This window comes from Pleurodeles waltl, chromosome 5, assembly GCF_031143425.1.
Source record: "Pleurodeles waltl isolate 20211129_DDA chromosome 5, aPleWal1.hap1.20221129, whole genome shotgun sequence".
Classification (NCBI taxonomy): Eukaryota; Metazoa; Chordata; class Amphibia; order Caudata; family Salamandridae; genus Pleurodeles; species Pleurodeles waltl.
Window position 1 is genome coordinate 1800413570 of NC_090444.1, and position 19072 is coordinate 1800432641.

Here is a 19072-nt window from a genome sequence, read left to right on the forward strand (position 1 = left end):
TTCTTTCAGTCCCTGGTAAAATCCTGAGCTTCAAATACCTGGTGTGAGTGTCTTGGCGTCCTAGTCCTAAGATATCTTTTATATATAGGACATTCGGAGAACATATATGGCGCAGGACTAGGACGCACAAAAAATAGGAAAAATGGGCTTTCTCCCAGTAAAATGCCAAAACTGACAGAAAATTTGTTTTTCTGAATCAAGTGTGCCTGTTCCTGAAAGGTGGGAAGATGGTGATTTTAGCAATGCAAACCTTTCATTGATGCCACTTGCAGCAAGAAAAACAAAAAAAACAGACAGTTTCTTATGCAGCACTTTTTTCTAATTTTCCCAAAAAAACACAAAATGTAGCAACATTTTGACTAATTTCTCGGTCCCCTCCAGTAGGATCAACAAACCCTGGGTACTTTTAGAATCCCTAGGATGTATGAAAAAAGGACACAAATTTGCTGTGGGTAGTGTAAGTGGACAAAAAGTTATGGAGGCCAAACTGCGAACTATCCCAAAAAGTCAAAAATTGGCTTGGCATGGGAGAGGGGGTAGAGACCTAGCAGCGAAGGGGTTAGAAGATTTACACAAGATATATGCACATTCCATGTATAAATCTGTAATAAAATTATTATTCAGTCAAAATGGGAAAACAAGTAAAACACCTGTTGAGCACAAGAAGCAACTTTTCATGTTCTATACACCCCACGTCACATTTTGCCTTGAATCATATACTGAAACTCAAAGAGAGCATTGTTAGAAATTTGAATTCCACAACAATTTGAATGGTAGTTATTTAATAAGAAATTAACAAATGCATCAGATAGCAAAGATGCTAAATGCACAACTGAGATGGAACTCATGCGCTGCTTGTAGAAGAACTGTGCAAGATGATAAACTTTAACATAACACAACCAACGCACTGCCGATTTAGGAAATTAAAACTTCAGTTTGTACTCCTGGCGCTGCTGAATTACAGTGACTGCAGTTAGGGGCCTACTCTTAAATCTGTAAGATAAAAATGTCTGTAATGACTGACATCAACAGCGCAACCTGTATGTGAGCATTCCATGTGTTTATAACATAACCATTTTTTAAAAAAATATTAAAAACAGGTATTCAAATCGGAAAGACATACATCATTTTCAAGGAGCACTAGTGAAAGAACCACCACTGGATGAGACTAGCTCTGGATTATGCTCAAGCCAAGTTTAACATTTTAGTTACCTAAAACGAGGCTGAAAAAACGGTGGATTCCCCAAGAACGTGTTAAGCATCATTTGTGCCTGTATTTGTATCGGAATCTGCTCAAGATTCGCGGCAGGCAGCCTAAATCTATTCATGTCGTTAAAACGCGGCGGAGGAGGCTCAAAAATATTTGGCTGTGTGAATGGCGGTAGAACGTGTTCTGGATTTCTGAAGGGAGGTTCAAAACTATTTGGTGCGATGAAATGAGGCGGGAAAGCCTCTGGATTGCTGAAGGGTGCTTCGAAATGCTCCTGCTCACGAAGAAGAGGTGGAATAGCTTCCGGATTCCCAGGAGGTACCGTTTGTATTTGCATAATACTGGGCGGTGCAAAGGCCTTCGGCTTCTTCGCAGAAGGGGGAATATTACCCATGCCGGGCTCCTCGGTCAGCGGTTTCTGCAAACAGAAAGAAAAGGCGATTGCTTACTTCCATACAGACACTCGATAACCGAGCTCTCTAAGTAACAGACTAAGCACTTCCTCTTGATACCACAAAGCTCCTCTGCAAGGCCAATTCTAAAAGAAGTTACTTACCTTCGGTAACGTCCTTTCTGGTGGATAAGTACTGTCTGCACAGACCCGTCCCATGACTCGTTTCCTGGCTTCCGCAGTTTAGCAAACATCGTACATGTGCGCCAAGCGCTGTTGCAGCGCCAGCTCCAGCTCCGCATGGTCTTATTTCCAGAAATAAGCTAGTCGTGAGGGCAAACTGTACTGGGGAGGTCAAGCCGGCTTCATTCCCCGCTACAGAGGCCAGGATGGTGGATGGAAAGGAAGCAGAGACTTTTATAAATGCCACGGCCTCGGCAAGATGGCTGGAAGGCGGGAGGGATACAAGTCTGTAGGAAGGTTAAGTACCCAACAGGGAAAAAACCTCAAAGAAAAATAACGCAATTTTCTAATGGGTAATGCTTACCACATCTGACAGCTTACCCCTCTACTCCTGGAGAAAGGGAATCAATGCACTGGGCAAAAAGGTGTTTTCTTCAGGCAGCATAGCACGGAGTTCCTTGAATACTTCTCGTTTGTTAACTTGTGCTTTGCCTTCTCACGGCTTGTTCAGGATGTAGCCACGCAAACCTTGAGCGCTGCGGTACACTCAAGGGATTTGCTCAACTAAGTTATGGGAACCAGTGTTTTTATTCATAAAACTGCCTCAATGCATTTTACATAATTTTCTGGTGACATCCAGGCTTCCCTGGTGGATGTGTCCTTTGACGGTAATCTGGTATTTGGTGAGCCAATCAATTCTGCTCTGGAAATGTTCAAGCCAAGTTGTGCAACAGCATGCTCTGTGGGCCTCACATCTCCAAAGCACAGGTTCTGAGGATCTGGCATCACCAGAGCAGCAATTTCACAACTCATATTTGAAGGTTTGAGGCTATTCTAGATGCTTCACTTTGTGTCAATGAGAACCGTCACAGCCTACTGAAAAGACCTATGCAGAACACAGAGCATACTGTGACTGGTGTTCCACCTCGCTCGACCAACAGGTCTAAGCCTTAGCAGGAGCGGCTCCCTCCATTATAGCAGATGAGCGTCGCCCGCAAAAAATGTCCCAGAAACGCCCCAGAGATGGAAAATAAAATGGTAATAAAGTTTACTTATTATCATTTTATTTTTCACCAACCTGTCCCGCAATGTCAGAACAGGGCGGGGCAATTGCTGCTATGTGACAGCTGGGAGCTGTGCCCTTATCTTTAAAGTGCGCATGTTCCACTGGCCGGCTGTCATGCAATGGCCAGCCAGACATGAATTTTAAACCTCTCTAACAAAGATGTCTATGCCCTCCAGGGCTCTTAAAAGTGCTGAGAGAGGCTGCTCCCCCTAATCCTAATGCTTCGCCACGGTTGGTTACGGGGGAGAAGACTGGAACATCGGAGCGAGGATGTCGTTGTTCGGCAGGCCAGGAAGGGAAGCAACTTTTTCTTTCATTTTACCACCCCAACAATCTCTTTACATGCCAGCAACCACTGAGCCTCACTTTGAATCCATGCCCAGACTACCTTTCATTGGTACCATCTTAGTTACTGTTGCCTTAGCCCCTCAAATGAGTAGGACATTCATACAAAAACCTCAATGTTTGGGGTGAAAGCTGTTCTTCCAGCATTGACAGTTTTGATGTTTACAGGCATGTTAACCAATTGCATCTGGCCAGTGTCCTTTATTTTATGGCATATGTACATGTGCCTTAATGGGCACAACAATACAGATGCATTTTGGACAAGATCTACAGAAAACTCATTACGATTTGCAATGGTGGATGACGGACAGCAATATGAGTTGTGGCAGTCCCATCCTGCTTTCCTCTGCCAGTAGCTACTATGGTAACTGATGCATAATCCCTCACCTGTGAGGGCTACATTGACAAAGTGGAGATCTCTGGTGTCTGGTCCTTGGTGAAGCAGCACTGACAACTCAGCTGAAGCTGTATGATTGGTTCTGAAGGATTTTCTGGCTTTGATCGGGGCAAGTTGATTCACATACTCAACGATATTACCATCATGTGATACAGTAACAAGCGGGACAGCATGGTTTCACAAACGGTTTGGAAGTGCAGACGTTTTGGTTCTGGATTGTGCTCAATTAGCTCTTGCTGTCACTGAGTAATCTAGCAGGACTTATCAACATCAAGTCAGACAAGCTCAGGAGCATAAGCTTGGAGACCGTTCGAGGAGTTTTTGTTCAGTGATGCATGCACTCTGACTTTTTTGCCTATTCGAAAACGATCCGTGTCCTGCATTCCCCATCTTTTAATTTGACTCTCGAGGATCTCTGGGAGATGTGTTCTGCCTTTGGTGGGAATACAGCATTCTGTACATGTTTACACACCACTGCCTCTGATTCGTGCCCTATGAGTAAAGTGTTGTGGGACCAAGCACAGATCATTCTAGAAGACCCAGTATTGGGTTTCGAGAGACTTGTACTCAAAATCCCTGACCCTAAGCAAGTGCCCTCCCTCTTCTGCTCCCCCTTTGGGGAGCATACTGTTGAAACAACAATGCAGGGTAGTTCATTGAAAACTCCACAATCACATGTGCGAAGACTGAGCGGGACTAAATGAAAGGTTCTGACCCGGCAGAGGTGGTGGGTGTCATTCTGGTCACAGACCGTCCACTCCACCAAGTTTTCTTAGGTTGTTGGGCTCGCTATGTCTCCTGAAGCATGGAGGTGTCTTGACCCTTTCCAGGCAAAGTTGTCTAATGTTCTGTTTGTCCTATCTTTGGTCTGGCAAGGTTTTGCTTTGGGCACAGGTTCTTTATCAGCAGAGTCTTTATTTATGTTATTAGCCACTGCAGGAAGTTGGCTCTGTATATACTATTTCAAAGTAAGAAATAGTGTGCACAGAGTCCAAGGGTTCCCCTTAGAGGTAAGATAGTGGCAAAAGTAGATAATTCTACTGCTCTATTTTGTGGTAGTGTGGTCGAGCAGTAGGCTTATCAGAGGGTAGTGTTAAGCATTTGTTGTACACACAGGCAATAAACGAGGGACACACACTCAAAGACTTACTCCAGGCCAATAGGTTTTTATATTGAAAAATATATTTTCTTAGTTTATTTTAAGAACCACAGGTTCAAGATTTACATTAAACACTTTAAATGTAAGGTACTTCACTTAGATACTTTAGGAACTTTGAATGAACACAATATCATGTACAGTCTTTGTAAAAATGGCAATAAGCTATTTCAAAGGTGGACACTGCAAAAATCAACAGTTCCTGGGGGAGGTAAGTAAAGGTTAAGTTCACAGGTAAGTAAAACACTTACAAGTCTCAAAGTTGGGTTCAAGGTAGCCTACCGTTGGGGAATCAAGGTAACCCCAAAGTTACCACACCAGCAGCTCAGGGCCAGTCAGGTGCAGAGGTCAAAGAGGTGCCCAAAACACATAGGCTTCAATGGAGAACAGGGGTGCCCCGGTTCCAGTCTGCCAGCAGGTAAGTAACCGCGTCCTCGGGGGGCAGATCAGGGGGGTTTTGTAAGGCACAAGCAGGCACAGAAAGTACACCCTCAGCGGCACAGGGGCGGCCGGGTGCAGAGTGCAAACAGGCGTCTAGTTTCAGATAGGACGTAATGGGGAGACCTGGGGGTCTCTTCAACGATGCAGGCAGGCACGGGGGGGCTCCTCAGGGTAGCCACCACCTGGGCTAGGCAGAGGGTTGCCTGGGGGTCGCTCCTGCACTGGAGTTCGGTTCCTTCAGGTCCTGGGAGCTGCAGGTGCAGTGTTGGTTCCAGGTGTCGGGTCCCTTGTTACAGGCAGTCGCGGTCAGGGGGAGCCTCTGGATTTCCTCTGCAGGCGTCGCTGTGGGGGCACAGGGGGGGTCGTCTCTGGCTACTCACGGGCTCGCAGTCGCCGGGGAGTCCTCCCTGTAGTGTTGGTTTTCCACAGGACGAGCCGGGGACGTCGGGTGCAGAGTGGTAAGTCTCATGCTTCCGGCGGCAAACGTGTGGTCTTTAAAGTTGTTTCTTTGTTGCAAGAAAGTTGCAGGTTGTTGAACAGGGCCACTGTTCACAGGAGTTTCTTGGTCATTGGTTACAGGGCAGTCCTCTGAGGCTTCAGAGGTCGCTGGTCCCTGTTGGATGCGTCGCTGTTTCAGTTTTCTTCGAAGTTGGGAGACAGGCCAGTAGGGCTGGGGCCAAAGCAGTTGTCGTCTCCGTCTTCACTGCAGGGCTTCAGGTCAGCAGTCCTTCTTGTTAAGGTTGCAGGAATCTAGTTTCCTAGGTTCTGGGGAGCCCCTAAATACTGAATTTAGGGGTGTGTTTAGGTCTGGGAGGTCAGTAGCCAATGGCTACTGTCCCGGAGGGTGGCTACACCCTCTTTGTGCCTCCTCCCTGTGGGAAGTGGGGCACATCCCTAATCCTATTGGGGGAATCCTCCATCCACAAGATGGAGGATTTCTAAAAGTAAGGGTCACCTCAGCTCAGGACACCTTAGGGGCTGTCCTGACTGGTGGGTGACTCCTCCTTGTTTTTCTAATTATCTCCTCCAGCCTTGCCACTGGGGCCGTGGCCGGAGGGGCGGGCATCTCCACTAGCTGGGATGCCCTGTGGTGCTGTAACAAAAGGGGTGAGCCTTTGAGGCTCACCGGCAGGTGTTACAGTTCCTGCAGGGGGAGGTGAGAAGCCCCTTCACCCAGTACAGGCTTTGTTCCTGGCCACAGAGTGACAAAGGCACTCTCCCTATGTGGCCAGCAACATGTCTGGTGTGTGGCAGGCTGGCAAAAACTAGTCAGCCTACACTAGAAGTCGGGTATGTTTTCAGGGGGCATCTTTAAGATGCCTTCTGGGTGTATTTTACAATAAATTGCACACTGGCATCAGTGTGTATTTATTGTGCTGAGAAGTTTGATACCAAACTTCCCAGTTTTCAGTGTAGCCATTATGGTACTGTGGAGTTCGTGTTTGACAAACTCCAAGACCATATACTCTTATGGCTACCCTGCACTTATAATGTCTAAGGTTTTGTTTAGACACTGTAGGGTCATAGTGCTCATGCACATATGCCCTCACCTGTGGTACAGTGCACCCTGCCTTAGGGCTGTAAGGCCTGCTAGAGGGGTGACTTACCTATGCCACAGGCAGTGGTTTGTGGACCTGGCACCCTGAGAGGGGTTCCATGTTGACTGCCGTTTTTTTTTACCTCCCCAGCACACACAAGCTGTAATGGCAGTGAGCATGGGCTTGGTGAGGGGTCCCCAGGGTGGCGTTATACATGCTGCAGCCCTGACCACAGGGCCCTTGGTACCCTGGGTACCGTTTACAAGGGACTTATCTGTGTGCCAGGGCTGTGCCAATTGTGGGAACAAAGGTACCGTTTAGGGAAAGAACACGGGTGCTGGGGCCTGGTTAGCAGGATCCCAGCACACACTCAGTCAAGTCAGCATCAATATCAGGCAAAAAGTAGGGGGGGGGGGTAACTAAGGAAATGCCTCCTTGGCATGGTTACCCCCTGACTTTTTGCCTTTGCTGATGCCAAGTTATGATTTGAAAGTGTGCTGAGGCCTGCTAACCAGGCCCCAGCGTTCTTTCCCTAACTTGTACCTTTGTTTCCACAATTGGCACACCCTAGTATCCACGTAAGTTCCTTGTAACTGGTACCCCTGGTACCAAAGGCCCTGATGCCAGGGAAGATCTCTAAGGGCTGCAGCATGTCTTATGCCACCCTGGGGACCCCACACTCAGCACAGACACACTGCTAGCCAGCTTGTGTGTGCTGGTGGGGAGAAAATGACTAAGTCGACATGGCACTCCCCTCAGGGTGCCATGCCAACCTCACACTGCCTATGGCATAGATAAGTCACCCCTCTAGTAGGCCTTACAGCCCTAAGGCAGGGTGCACTATACCACAGGTGAGGGTATAGGGGCATGAGCACTATGCCCCTACAGTGTCTAAGCAAAACTTTAGACATTGTAAGTGCAGGGTAGCCATAAGAGTATATGGTCTGGGAGTCTGTCATACACGAACTCCACAGCACCATAATGGCTACACTGAAAACTGGGAAGTTTGGTGTAAAGAAATGGCTCCCTGTTGCAGTTACCCCCCACTTTTTGCCTGATACTGATGCTGACTTGACTGAGAAGTGTGCTGGGACCCTGCTAACCAGGCCCCAGCACCAGTGTTCTTTCACCTAAAATGTACCATTGATTCCACAATTGGCACACCCTGGCACCCAGATAAGTCCCTTGTAACTGGTACCTCTGGTACCAAGGGCCCTGATGCCAGGGAAGGTCTCTAAGGGCTGCAGCATGTATTATGCCACCCTAGAGACCCTTCACCCAGCACAGACACACTGCTTACCAGCTTGTGTGTGCTAGTGAGAACAAAATGAGTAAGTCGACATGGCACTCCCCTCAGGGTGCCATGCCAGCCTCTCACTGCCTATGCAGTATAGGTAAGACACCCCTCTAGAAGGCCTTACAGCCCTAAGGCAGGGTGCACTATACCATAGGTGAGGGTACCAGTGCATGAGCACTGTGCCCTTCAGTGTCTAAGCAAAACCTTAGACATTGTAAGTGCAGGGTAGCCATAAGAGTATATGGTCTGGGAGTCTGTCAAACACGAACTCCACAGCACCATAATGGCTACACTGAAAACTGGGAAGTTTGGTATCAAACTTCTCAGCACAATAAATGCACACTGATGCCAGTGTACATTTTATTGTAAAATACACCACAGAGGGCACATTAGAGGTGCCCCCTGAAACTTAACCGACCATCTGTGTAGGCTGACTGGTTCCAGCAGCCTGCCACACTAGAGACATGTTGCTGGCCCCATGAGGAGAGTGCCTTTGTCACTCTGAGGCCAGTAACAAAGCCTGCACTGGGTGGAGATGCTAACACCTCCCCCAGGCAGGAGCTGTAACACCTGGCGGTGAGCCTCAAAGGCTCACCCCTTTGTCACAGCACCGCAGGACACTCCAGCTAGTGGAGTTGCCCGCCCCCTCCGGCCCCGGCCCCCACTTTTGGCGGCAAGGCCGGAGAAAATAATGAGAATAACAAGGAGGAGTCACTGGCCAGTCAGGACAGCCCCTAAGGTGTCCTGAGCTGAGGTGACTAACTTTTAGAAATCCTCCATCTTGCAGATGGAGGATTCCCCCAATAGGATTAGGGATGTGACCCCCCCCCCCCTTGGGAGGAGGCACAAAGAGGGTGTACTCACCCTCAGGGCTAGTAGCCATTGGCTACTAACCCCCCAGACCTAAACACGCCCTTAAATTTAGTATTTAAGGGCTCTCCCTGAACCTAGAAACTAGATTCCTGCAACAACAAGAAGAAGGACTGCCTAGCTGAAAACCCCTGCAGAGGAAGACCAGAAGACAACAACTGCCTTGGCTCCAGAAACTCACCGGCCTGTCTCCTGCCTTCCAAAAGAACTCTGCTCCAGCGACGCCTTCCAAAGGGACCAGCGACCTCTGCATCCTCTGAGGACTGCCCTGCTTCGACGACGACAAGAAACTCCAGAGGACAGCGGACCTGCTCCAAAAAGACTGCAACTTTATCCAAAGGAGCAGCTTTAAAGAACCCTGCAATCTCCCCGCAAGAAGTGTGAGACTTGCAACCCTGCACCCGGCGACCCGACTCGGCTGGTGGAGAACCAACACCTCAGGGAGGACCCCCGGACTACTCTACGACTGTGAGTACCAAAACCTGTCCCCCCTGAGCCCCCACAGCGCCGCCTGCAGAGGGAATCCCGAGGCTTCCCCTGACCGCGACTCTCTGAAACCTAAGTCCCGACGCCTGGAAAAGACCCTGCACCCGCAGCCCCCAGGACCTGAAGGACCGGACTTTCACTGCAGACGTGACCCCCAGGAGTCCCTCTCCCTTGCCCAAGTGGAGGTTTCCCCGAGGAAGCCCCCCCTTGCCTGCCTGCAGCGCTGAAGAGATCCCGTGATCTCTCATTGACTTCCATTGCGAACCCGACGCTTGTTCTAACACTGCACCCGGCCGCCCCCGCGCCGCTGAGGGTGAAATTTCTGTGTGGGCTTGTGTCCCCCCCGGTGCCCTACAAAACCCCCCTGGTCTGCCCTCCGAAGACGCGGGTACTTACCTGCTGGCAGACTGGAACCGGGGCACCCCCTTCTCTCCATTGAAGCCTATGCGTTTTGGGCACCACTTTGAACTCTGCACCTGACCGGCCCTGAGCTGCTGGTGTGGTAACTTTGGGGTTGCTCTGAACCCCCAACGGTGGGCTACCTTGGACCAAGAACTGAACCCTGTAAGTGTCTTACTTACCTGGTAAAACTAACAAAAACTTACCTCCCCCAGGAACTGTGAAAATTGCACTAAGTGTCCACTTTTGAAATAGCTATTTGTGAATAACTTGAAAAGTATACATGCAATTGAAATGATTCAAAGTTCCTAATGTACTTACCTGCAATACCTTTCAAACAAGATATTACATGTTAAATTTGAACCTGTGGTTCTTAAAATAAACTAAGAAAAGATATTTTTCTATAACAAAACCTATTGGCTGGATTTGTCTCAGTGTGTGTACCTCATTTATTGTCTATGTGTATGTACAACAAATGCTTAACACTACTCCTTGGATAAGCCTACTGCTCGACCACACTACCACAAAATAGAGCATTAGTATTATCTCTTTTTACCACTATTTTACCTCTAAGGGGAACCCTTGGACTCTGTGCATGCTATTCCTTACTTTGAAATAGCACATACAGAGCCAACTTCCTACATTGGTGGATCAGCGGTGGGGTACAAGACTTTGCATTTGCTGGACTACTCAGCCAATACCTGATCACACGACAAATTCCAAAATTGTCATTAGAAATTGATTTTTTGCAATTTGAAAAGTTTTCTAAATTCTTAAAAGTCCTGCTAGGGCCTTGTGTTAGTCCCTGTTAGCATTTCTTTTAGAGTTTAAAAGTTTGGTAAAAGTTTGAATTAGATTCTAGAACCAGTTTAGTTTCTTAAAAAGTATTCCAACTTTTAGAAGCATAATGTCTAGCACAGATGTGAATGTGGTGGAACTCGACACCACACCTTACCTCCATCTACAGATGAGAGAGCTAAGGTCACTCTGTAAACTAAAGAAAATAGCAATGGGCTCCAAACCTACCAAAGTACAGCTCCAGGAGCTTTTGGCAGAGTTTGAAAAAGCCAACCCCTCTGAGGATGGCAACACAGAGGATGAAGATAGTGACTTGGAGGGAAATTCCCCCCCTCCAGTCCTACTTAGGGAGAACAGGGCTTCTCAAGCCCTGACTCCACAAATAATAGTCAGAGATGCAGGTTCCCTCACAGGAGGGACCAACAACTCTGAAATCACTTAGGATAACTCCAGTGAAGAGGACATCCAGTTAGCCAGGATGGCCAAAAGATTGGCTTTGGAAAGACAGATCCTAGCCATAGAAAGGGAAAGACAAGAGATGGGCCTAGGACCCATCAATGGTGGCAGCAACATAAATAGGGTCAGAGATTCTCCTGACATGTTGAAAATCCCTAAAGGGATTGTAACTAAATATGAAGATGGTGATGACATCACCAAATGGTTCACAGCTTTTGAGAGGGCTTGTGTAACCAGAAAAGTGAACAAATCTCACTGGGGTGCTCTCCTTTGGGAAATGTTCACAGGAAAGTGTAGGGATAGACTCCTCACACTCTCTAAAAAAAATGCAGAATCTTATGACCTCATGAAGGGTACCCTGATTGGGGGCTTTGGATTCTCCACTGAGGAGTATAGAATTAGATTCAGGGGGGCTAAAAAATCCTCGAGCCAGACCTGGGTTGATTATGTTGACTACTCAGTGAAAACACTGGATGGTTGGGTAACTGGAAATGAAGTGTATGACTATGTTGGGCTTTATCATTTGTTTATGAAAGAACACATTTTAAGTAACTGCTTCAATGAAAAGTTGCATCAGTATCTGGTAGACCTAGGTCCAATTTCTCCCCAAGAATTGGGAAAGAAGGCAGACCACTGGGTCAAGACTAGGGTAACCAAAACTTCCACTGGGGGTGACCAAAAGAAAGGGGTTACAAAGCCTCCCCAGGAGAAAGTGGGTGACACTAGAAACAAAGAAAAAGAGTCCCCTGTAGGCCCCCAAAAACCAGACCAGGTGGGTGGGCCCAGAGACACAACCCAAAACAAAGGTGGGTACCAGAGTAAGAGCTGGGATGCCACTAAGGCATGGTGCCATAACTGTAAACAGACAGGGCACCACACCAAGGACACTTCTTGTCCCAAAAACAAACCCCCTAGCAAAATCCCAGGGGTGACCAGTGTAGCCATTGGGGATGACTCCTCAGATGAGGAGGTCTTCATAGCCTTCAACTGGAAAAAGGGCCCAACAGGTGAGTTCGAGATTCCAGAGGGAAGTAGACACTTCCACCACCTACTGGTGAATGGAATCCCAGCCACTGCCCTGAGAGACACTTGTGCCAGTCACACTATTGTGCATGACAGGCTGGTGTTTTCAAACCAGTACATCCCAGGTGAGATGGCCAGAGTAAGAGTTAGCCCAGACAGGGTCACTGATAGGCCTGTGGCTTTTGTGCCCATAGAAGTGGGTGGGACTTTTAGCTGGAGAAGGGTGGTAGTCAGTACAGACCTCCCCCTTGATTGTCTCCTTGGAAATGACTACCCAGAGGTTAGTCAGAGCCCAAGAGAGGAACTGGTCCAGTGCCAGTCCTCTCCCAAGGATTCTGGAGTGCCTGCCTCTGCAGTAAATGCAAGTAGGCCCCAGAAGAAAAATAAAAGGAAACAGAGTAGGAAAGGTGGACAACCTTTAGCCAAGGTTCCAGCAAGCCAAGGAGATTCTGCTCCAGTAGGGGAGAACTCCAAAAGTGGCTCTGATAAAGTCCAACCTGACCCACAAGAAGTCCTGGCTAGTCAGGCAACTGTTAAGCCTGAGTGGGTGGCTCCTCAGCTAACAGAAGAAAGAGTGGAAGAAGGGTGTTTACTACAAGATGTGGTAACCCCCCACTCTAATACAGCAGACAGGCACCCTGAACCCAAAGAAGCCTGTAACTTAGCCCCTTCCCTTGTAGGTGAAGAGCTAAAGGTGGGGTTCTGGGCACTGATAGCGGTCAGTGGCCTCTGCTGGGTGTTAGCCTTTATGGCTGCACTATCCTTGGCATGGTGGTCTGACCCCATGCCAAATAGCAAGTTAGGCCCCCTGACCCTGTTGGTCATGGTGGGGTTACTCCAGCTCTGGGTAACCTCTTTGGGTAAGCTAGGGGTGACCCTGGCTAAGATAAGATTAGCAGAGGTGGATACCTCTAACCCCAAAATAGAGAGAATGGGTGAAGACATAAAAAGCACAGACAAGAGGCAGTTCAGACTAGGTCCTATCAATGTGGAAGTGGGTCAGTTCCCCAGAGGGAATGACCTGAACAGGAGGATGTAAGGCAGAGTAGGCCCTGCAACAAACCAGCCTATTTCCTCTACTCTTCCTCGCCTGACAGACTAGGAAGACTCTCCCAGCTTTGGCTGAGTCTCCTGGCCTGTGGGCTGGGGGGGGCTTGTGTAAAGAAATGGCTCCCTGTTGCAGTTACCCCCCACTTTTTGCCTGATACTGATTTGACTGAGAAGTGTGCTGGGACCCTGCTAACCAGGCCCCAGCACCAGTGTTCTTTCACCTAAAATGTACCATTGATTCCACAATTGGCACACCCTGGCACCCAGATAAGTCCCTTGTAACTGGTACCTCTGGTACCAAGGGCCCTGATGCCAGGGAAGGTCTCTAAGGGCTGCAGCATGTATTATGCCACCCTAGAGACCCCTCACCCAGCACAGACACACTGCTTACCAGCTTGTGTGTGCTAGTGAGAACAAAATGAGTAAGTCGACATGGCACTCCCCTCAGGGTGCCATGCCAGCCTCTCACTGCCTATGCAGTATAGGTAAGACACCCCTCTAGAAGGCCTTACAGCCCTAAGGCAGGGTGCACTATACCATAGGTGAGGGTACCAGTGCATGAGCACTGTGCCCCTACAGTGTCTAAGCAAAACCTTAGACATTGTAAGTGCAGGGTAGCCATAAGAGTATATGGTCTGGGAGTCTGTTTTACACGAACTCCACAGCACCATAATGGCTACACTGAAAACTGGGAAGTTTGGTATTAAACTTCTCAGCACAATAAATGCACACTGATGCCAGTGTACATTTTATTGTAAAATACACCACAGAGGGCACCTTAGAGGTGCCCCCTGAAACTTAACCGACCATCTGTGTAGGCTGACTGGTTCCAGCAGCCTGCCACACTAGAGACATGTTGCTGGCCCCATGAGGAGAGTGCCTTTGTCACTCTGAGGCCAGTAACAAAGCCTGCACTGGGTGGAGATGCTAACACCTCCCCCAGGCAGGAGCTGTAACACCTGGCGGTGAGCCTCAAAGGCTCACCCCTTTGTCACAGCACCGCAGGACACTCCAGCTAGTGGAGTTGCCCGCCCCCTCCGGCCCCGGCCCCCACATTTGGCGGCAAGGCCGGAGAAAATAATGAGAATAACAAGGAGGAGTCACTGGCCAGTCAGGACAGCCCCTAAGGTGTCCTGAGCTGAGGTGACTAACTTTTAGAAATCCTCCATCTTGCAGATGGAGGATTCCCCCAATAGGATTAGGGATGTGACCCCCTCCCCTTGGGAGGAGGCACAAAGAGGGTGTACTCACCCTCAGGGCTAGTAGCCATTGGCTACTAACCCCCCAGACCTAAACACGCCCTTAAATTTAGTATTTAAGGGCTCTCCCTGAACCTAGAAACTAGATTCCTGCAACAACAACAAGAAGGACTGCCTAGCTGAAAACCCCTGCAGAGGAAGACCAGAAGACAACAACTGCCTTGGCTCCAGAAACTCACCGGCCTGTCTCCTGCCTTCCAAAAGAACTCTGCTCCAGCGACGCCTTCCAAAGGGACCAGCGACCTCTGCATCCTCTGAGGACTGCCCTGCTTCGACGACGACAAGAAACTCCCGAGGTCAGCGGACCTGCTCCAAAAAGACTGCAACTTTATCCAAAGGAGAAGCTTTAAAGAACCCTGCAATCTCCCCGCAAGAAGCGTGAGACTTGCAACCCTGCACCCGGCGACCCCGACTCGGCTGGTGGAGAACCAACACCTCAGGGAGGACCCCCGGACTACTCTACGACTGTGAGTACCAAAACCTGTCCCCCCTGAGCCCCCACAGCGCCGCCTGCAGAGGGAATCCCGAGGTTTCCCCTGACCGCGACTCTCTGAAACCTAAGTCCCGACGCCTGGAAAAGACCCTGCACCCGCAGCCCCCAGGACCTGAAGGACCAGACTTTCACTGCAGACGTGACCCCCAGGAGTCCCTCTCCCTTGCCCAAGTGGAGGTTTCCCCGAGGAAGCCCCCCCTTGCCTGCCTGCAGCGCTGAAGAGATCCCGTGATCTCTCATTGACTTCCATTGCGAACCCGACGCTTGTTCTAACACTGCACCCGGCCGCCCCCGCGCCGCTGAGGGTGACATTTCTGTGTGGGCTTGTGTCCCCCCCGGTGCCCTACAAAACCCCCCTGGTCTGCCCTCCGAAGACGGGGGTACTTACCTGCTGGCAGACTGGAACCGGGGCACCCCCTTCTCTCCATTGAAGCCTATGCGTTTTGGGCACCACTTTGAACTCTGCACCTGACCGGCCCTGAGCTGCTGGTGTGGTAACTTTGGGGTTGCTCTGAACCCCCAACGGTGGGCTACCTTGGACCAAGAACTGAACCCTGTAAGTGTCTTACTTACCTGGTAAAACTAACAAAAACTTACCTCCCCCAGGAACTGTGAAAATTGCACTGTGTCCACTTTTGAAATAGCTATTTTTGAATAACTTGAAAAGTATACATGCAATTGAAATGATTCAAAGTTCCTAATGTACTTACCTGCAATACCTTTCAAACAAGATATTACATGTTAAATTTGAACCTGTGGTTCTTAAAATAAACTAAGAAAAGATATTTTTCTATAACAAAACCTATTGGCTGGATTTGTCTCTGAGTGTGTGTACCTCATTTATTGTCTATGTGTATGTACAACAAATGCTTAACACTACTCCTTGGATAAGCCTACTGCTCGACCACACTACCACAAAATAGAGCATTAGTATTATCTCTTTTTACCACTATTTTACCTCTAAGGGGAACCCTTGGACTCTGTGCATGCTATTCCTTACTTTGAAATAGCACATACAGAGCCAACTTCCTACATTTGGTATCAAACTTCTCAGCACAATAAATGCACACTGATGCCAGTGTACATTTTATTGTGAAATACACCCCAGAGGGCATCTTAGAGATGCCCCCTGAAAACATACCCGACTTCCAGTGTGGGCTGACTAGTTTTGCCAGCCGCCACACACCAGACATGTTGCTGGCCACATGGGGAGAGTGCCTTTGTCACTCTGTGGCTAGTAACAAAGCCTGTACTGGGTGGATGTGCTTCTCACCTCCCCTGCAGGAACTAACACCTGGCGGTGAGCCTCAAAGGCTCACCCCCTTTGTTACAGCACCCCAGGGCACTCCAGCTAGTGGAGTTGCCCACCCCCTCTGGCCACGGCCCCACTTTTGGCAGCAAGGCCGGAGGAGATAATGAGAAAAACAAGGAGGAGTCACTGGCCAGTCAGGACAGCCCCTAAGGTGTCCTGAGCTGAGGTGACTGACTTTTAGAAATCCTCCATCTTGCAGATGGAGGATTCCCCCAATAGGATTAGGGATGTGCCCCCCTTCCCTCATGGAGGGGGCACAAAGACGGTGTAGCCACCCTCAGGGCTAGTAGCCATTGGCTACTAACCCCCCAGACCTAAACACACCCCTAAATCGAGTATTTAGGGGCTGCCAGAACCCAGCAAGGTAGATTCCTGCAACCTGAAGACGAAAGACTGCTGACCTGAAAGCCCTGCAGAGAAGACAGAGACACCAACTGCTTTAGCCCCAGCCCTACCGGCCTGTCTCCCCCACTTCAAGAAAAACTGCAACAGCGACGCGTCCCACAGGGTCCAGCGACCTCTGAAGCCTCAGAGGACTACCCTGCATCTAAAAGGACCAAGAACTCCTGAGGACAGCGGCTCTGCTCCAAAGAAGAAACAACTTTGCAACAAAGAAACAACTTTTAAAGGACTGCACGTTTCCCGCCGGAAGCGTGAGACTTTCCGCTCTGCACCCGATGACCCTGGCTCGACTTGCGGAGAAACAACACTACAGGGAGGACTCCCTGGCGACTGCGACCGGGTGAGTAGCCACAGTTGACCCCCTTGAGTCTCCCCCCCCCCCCCCCCCCCCAAAGCAACACCTGCAGAGGGAATCCAGAGGCTCCCCCTGATCACGTCTGCCTGCTTCTAAGAACCCGACGCCTGGTAAAGACACTGCACCCGCAGCCCCCAGGACCTGAAGGATCCGACCTCCAGTGCTGAAGCGACCCCCAGGTGGCCCTCTCCCTTGCCCAGGTGGTGGCTACCCCGAGGAGCGCCCCCCCCCCCCCTTGCCTGCCTGCTTCGCTGAAGAGACCCCTGGGTCTTCCGTTGCAAACCTGACACCTGTTTGCATTCTGCACCCGGCCGCCCCGTGCCGCTGAGGGTGTACTTTTTGTGCTGACTTGTGTTTCCCCCCCGGTGCCCTACAAAACCCCCCTGGTCTGCCCTCCGAAGACACGGGTACCTACCTGCTGGCAGACTGGAACCGGGGCACCCCCTTCTCCATTGAAGCCTATGCATTTTGGGCACCACTTTGGCCTCTGCACCGGACTGGCCCTGAGCTGCTGGTGTGGTAACTTTGGGGTTGTCCTGAACCCCCAACGGTGGGCTACCTTGGACCCAACTTTGAACCCTGTAGGTGGTTTACTTACCTGCAAACCTAACAAAAACTTACCTCCCCCAGGAACTGTTGAAAATTGCACAGTGTCTAGTTTTAAAAATAGCTTATTGACATTTTTGTGAAAACTGTACATGCTATTTTGCTGATTCAAAGTTCCTAAGTGAAATACCTTTCATTTGAAGTATTACTTGTAAGTCTTGAACCTGTGGTTCCTAAAATAAACTAAGACATGATATTTTTCTATACAAAAACCCATTGGCCTGGAATTGTCTGTGTGTGTGTTCCTCATTTATTGCCTGTGTGTGTACAACAAATGCCCAACACTACCCTCTGGATAAGCCTACTGCTCGACCACACTACCACAAAATAGAGCATTAGAATCTCTTTTTGCCACTATCTTACCTCTAAGGGGAACCCTTGGACTCTGTGCATGCTATTTCTTACTTTGAAATAGTACATACAGAGCCAACTTCCTACAGTGACCATGCAAGATGGCACTTTTCTACAGCATCTGTATCAAAAATGGCTCCAAAGACGACATTGAGGACAGAGTCAGGGAACAAAGCCAATGGCGTTAAGAGCTACCCTTTGAGCAAGAGTGACACTGAGAATCTTAAACATCACTTTTGTGATGCTTCCTGTGCTTCTTTCCAGAGAACTTGTCCTAGCCTTAAGAATCGGCCTGTTTCAAGGATCTGCTGGCCAAAGGTAAGCATAAGGTGGACTGTGGACGTGGGTATAGCGATAGGGAGTAAAATGACACTCCGGTGAAAGGGTGAATATATACGTGATTTTATTGTGCTTCAACAGTATCTTTATAACAGTCACTATCTGTGGTTTTTAAGATGGATGATCTCCTCTGTTTCTTCTCCCTCAGGTTTCCCGGTGACTGAAGATGGTTTCCCGGGCGGTGGTATTGTCAGGAGGACCAGAAAAAGAGGAACGAAAAGCAGGTAAGTAGTGTCTCTGGAAGTGAGTTTGTATTTTTTAACGTGCAGGGAGGGTGTGTAGAGAGAGATAGAGAGTGAGTGAGTGAACAGGGTATAAGTATCTTCTCCCAAGAGAAAAGGAGGTAGGATTTAAGGATGAGGGCTATAGGACCCCGTTCCTACACCTCTATGGACACAGTCTCCTTTTAAAGTCTATAAAACCACTCTGTTCCCGTGCTCAGTGGTTGGTGCTTCTTTTGTTTGTGGCTTTTTCCCTTTCCAAACTCCCCCTTCCCTCCTCCTCCCTCTACTCCTCTCCTCCATCCTCCTCCCTTCCAACCATATGCCGTAATTTATTCCTCAAGCAGGACTGTACCTGCTTTAGCCATGTCACTCCAGGGACGTGGTGGAGTTCGAGCTTCTCGGGACCGTCCTGTTCCTCCTTGTGGGTTTCTCGAGTGTTAACTGGTTCTTTTTCCCCAAGATGTGGGTCGCTGGTTTTCTCGTTTCCTCCGCTGTCCTCTTTGTCCGCACTCTCCGCTGTTTCCTCCTCTGCATCCTTTTCCTTTCTTGTGCACCCCGCGCACAGTCCTTCGTCTCTTTTGAAACTCTCAGGAACCCGGATATCCAAGTTCCCGGCTCCGATGGC

The 19072-nt window shown here is 49.2% G+C and overlaps 1 protein-coding gene across 2 annotated transcripts in view; it reads right to left on the reverse strand.

Annotated features, from left to right (window-relative positions):
• Window positions 1-765: 765 nt before the first annotated feature.
• LOC138296808 (exportin-5-like) overlaps window positions 766-19072 on the reverse strand; it is a 1097230-nt gene continuing 1078923 nt past the window's right edge. For both annotated transcript variants that reach the window (XM_069236256.1, XM_069236254.1), the window contains exon 32: window positions 766-1628. In XM_069236256.1, coding sequence (XP_069092357.1) covers window positions 1209-1628 — 420 coding nt within the window. In that variant the 3' untranslated portion in view covers window positions 766-1208. The remainder of the gene's footprint in view (window positions 1629-19072) is intronic.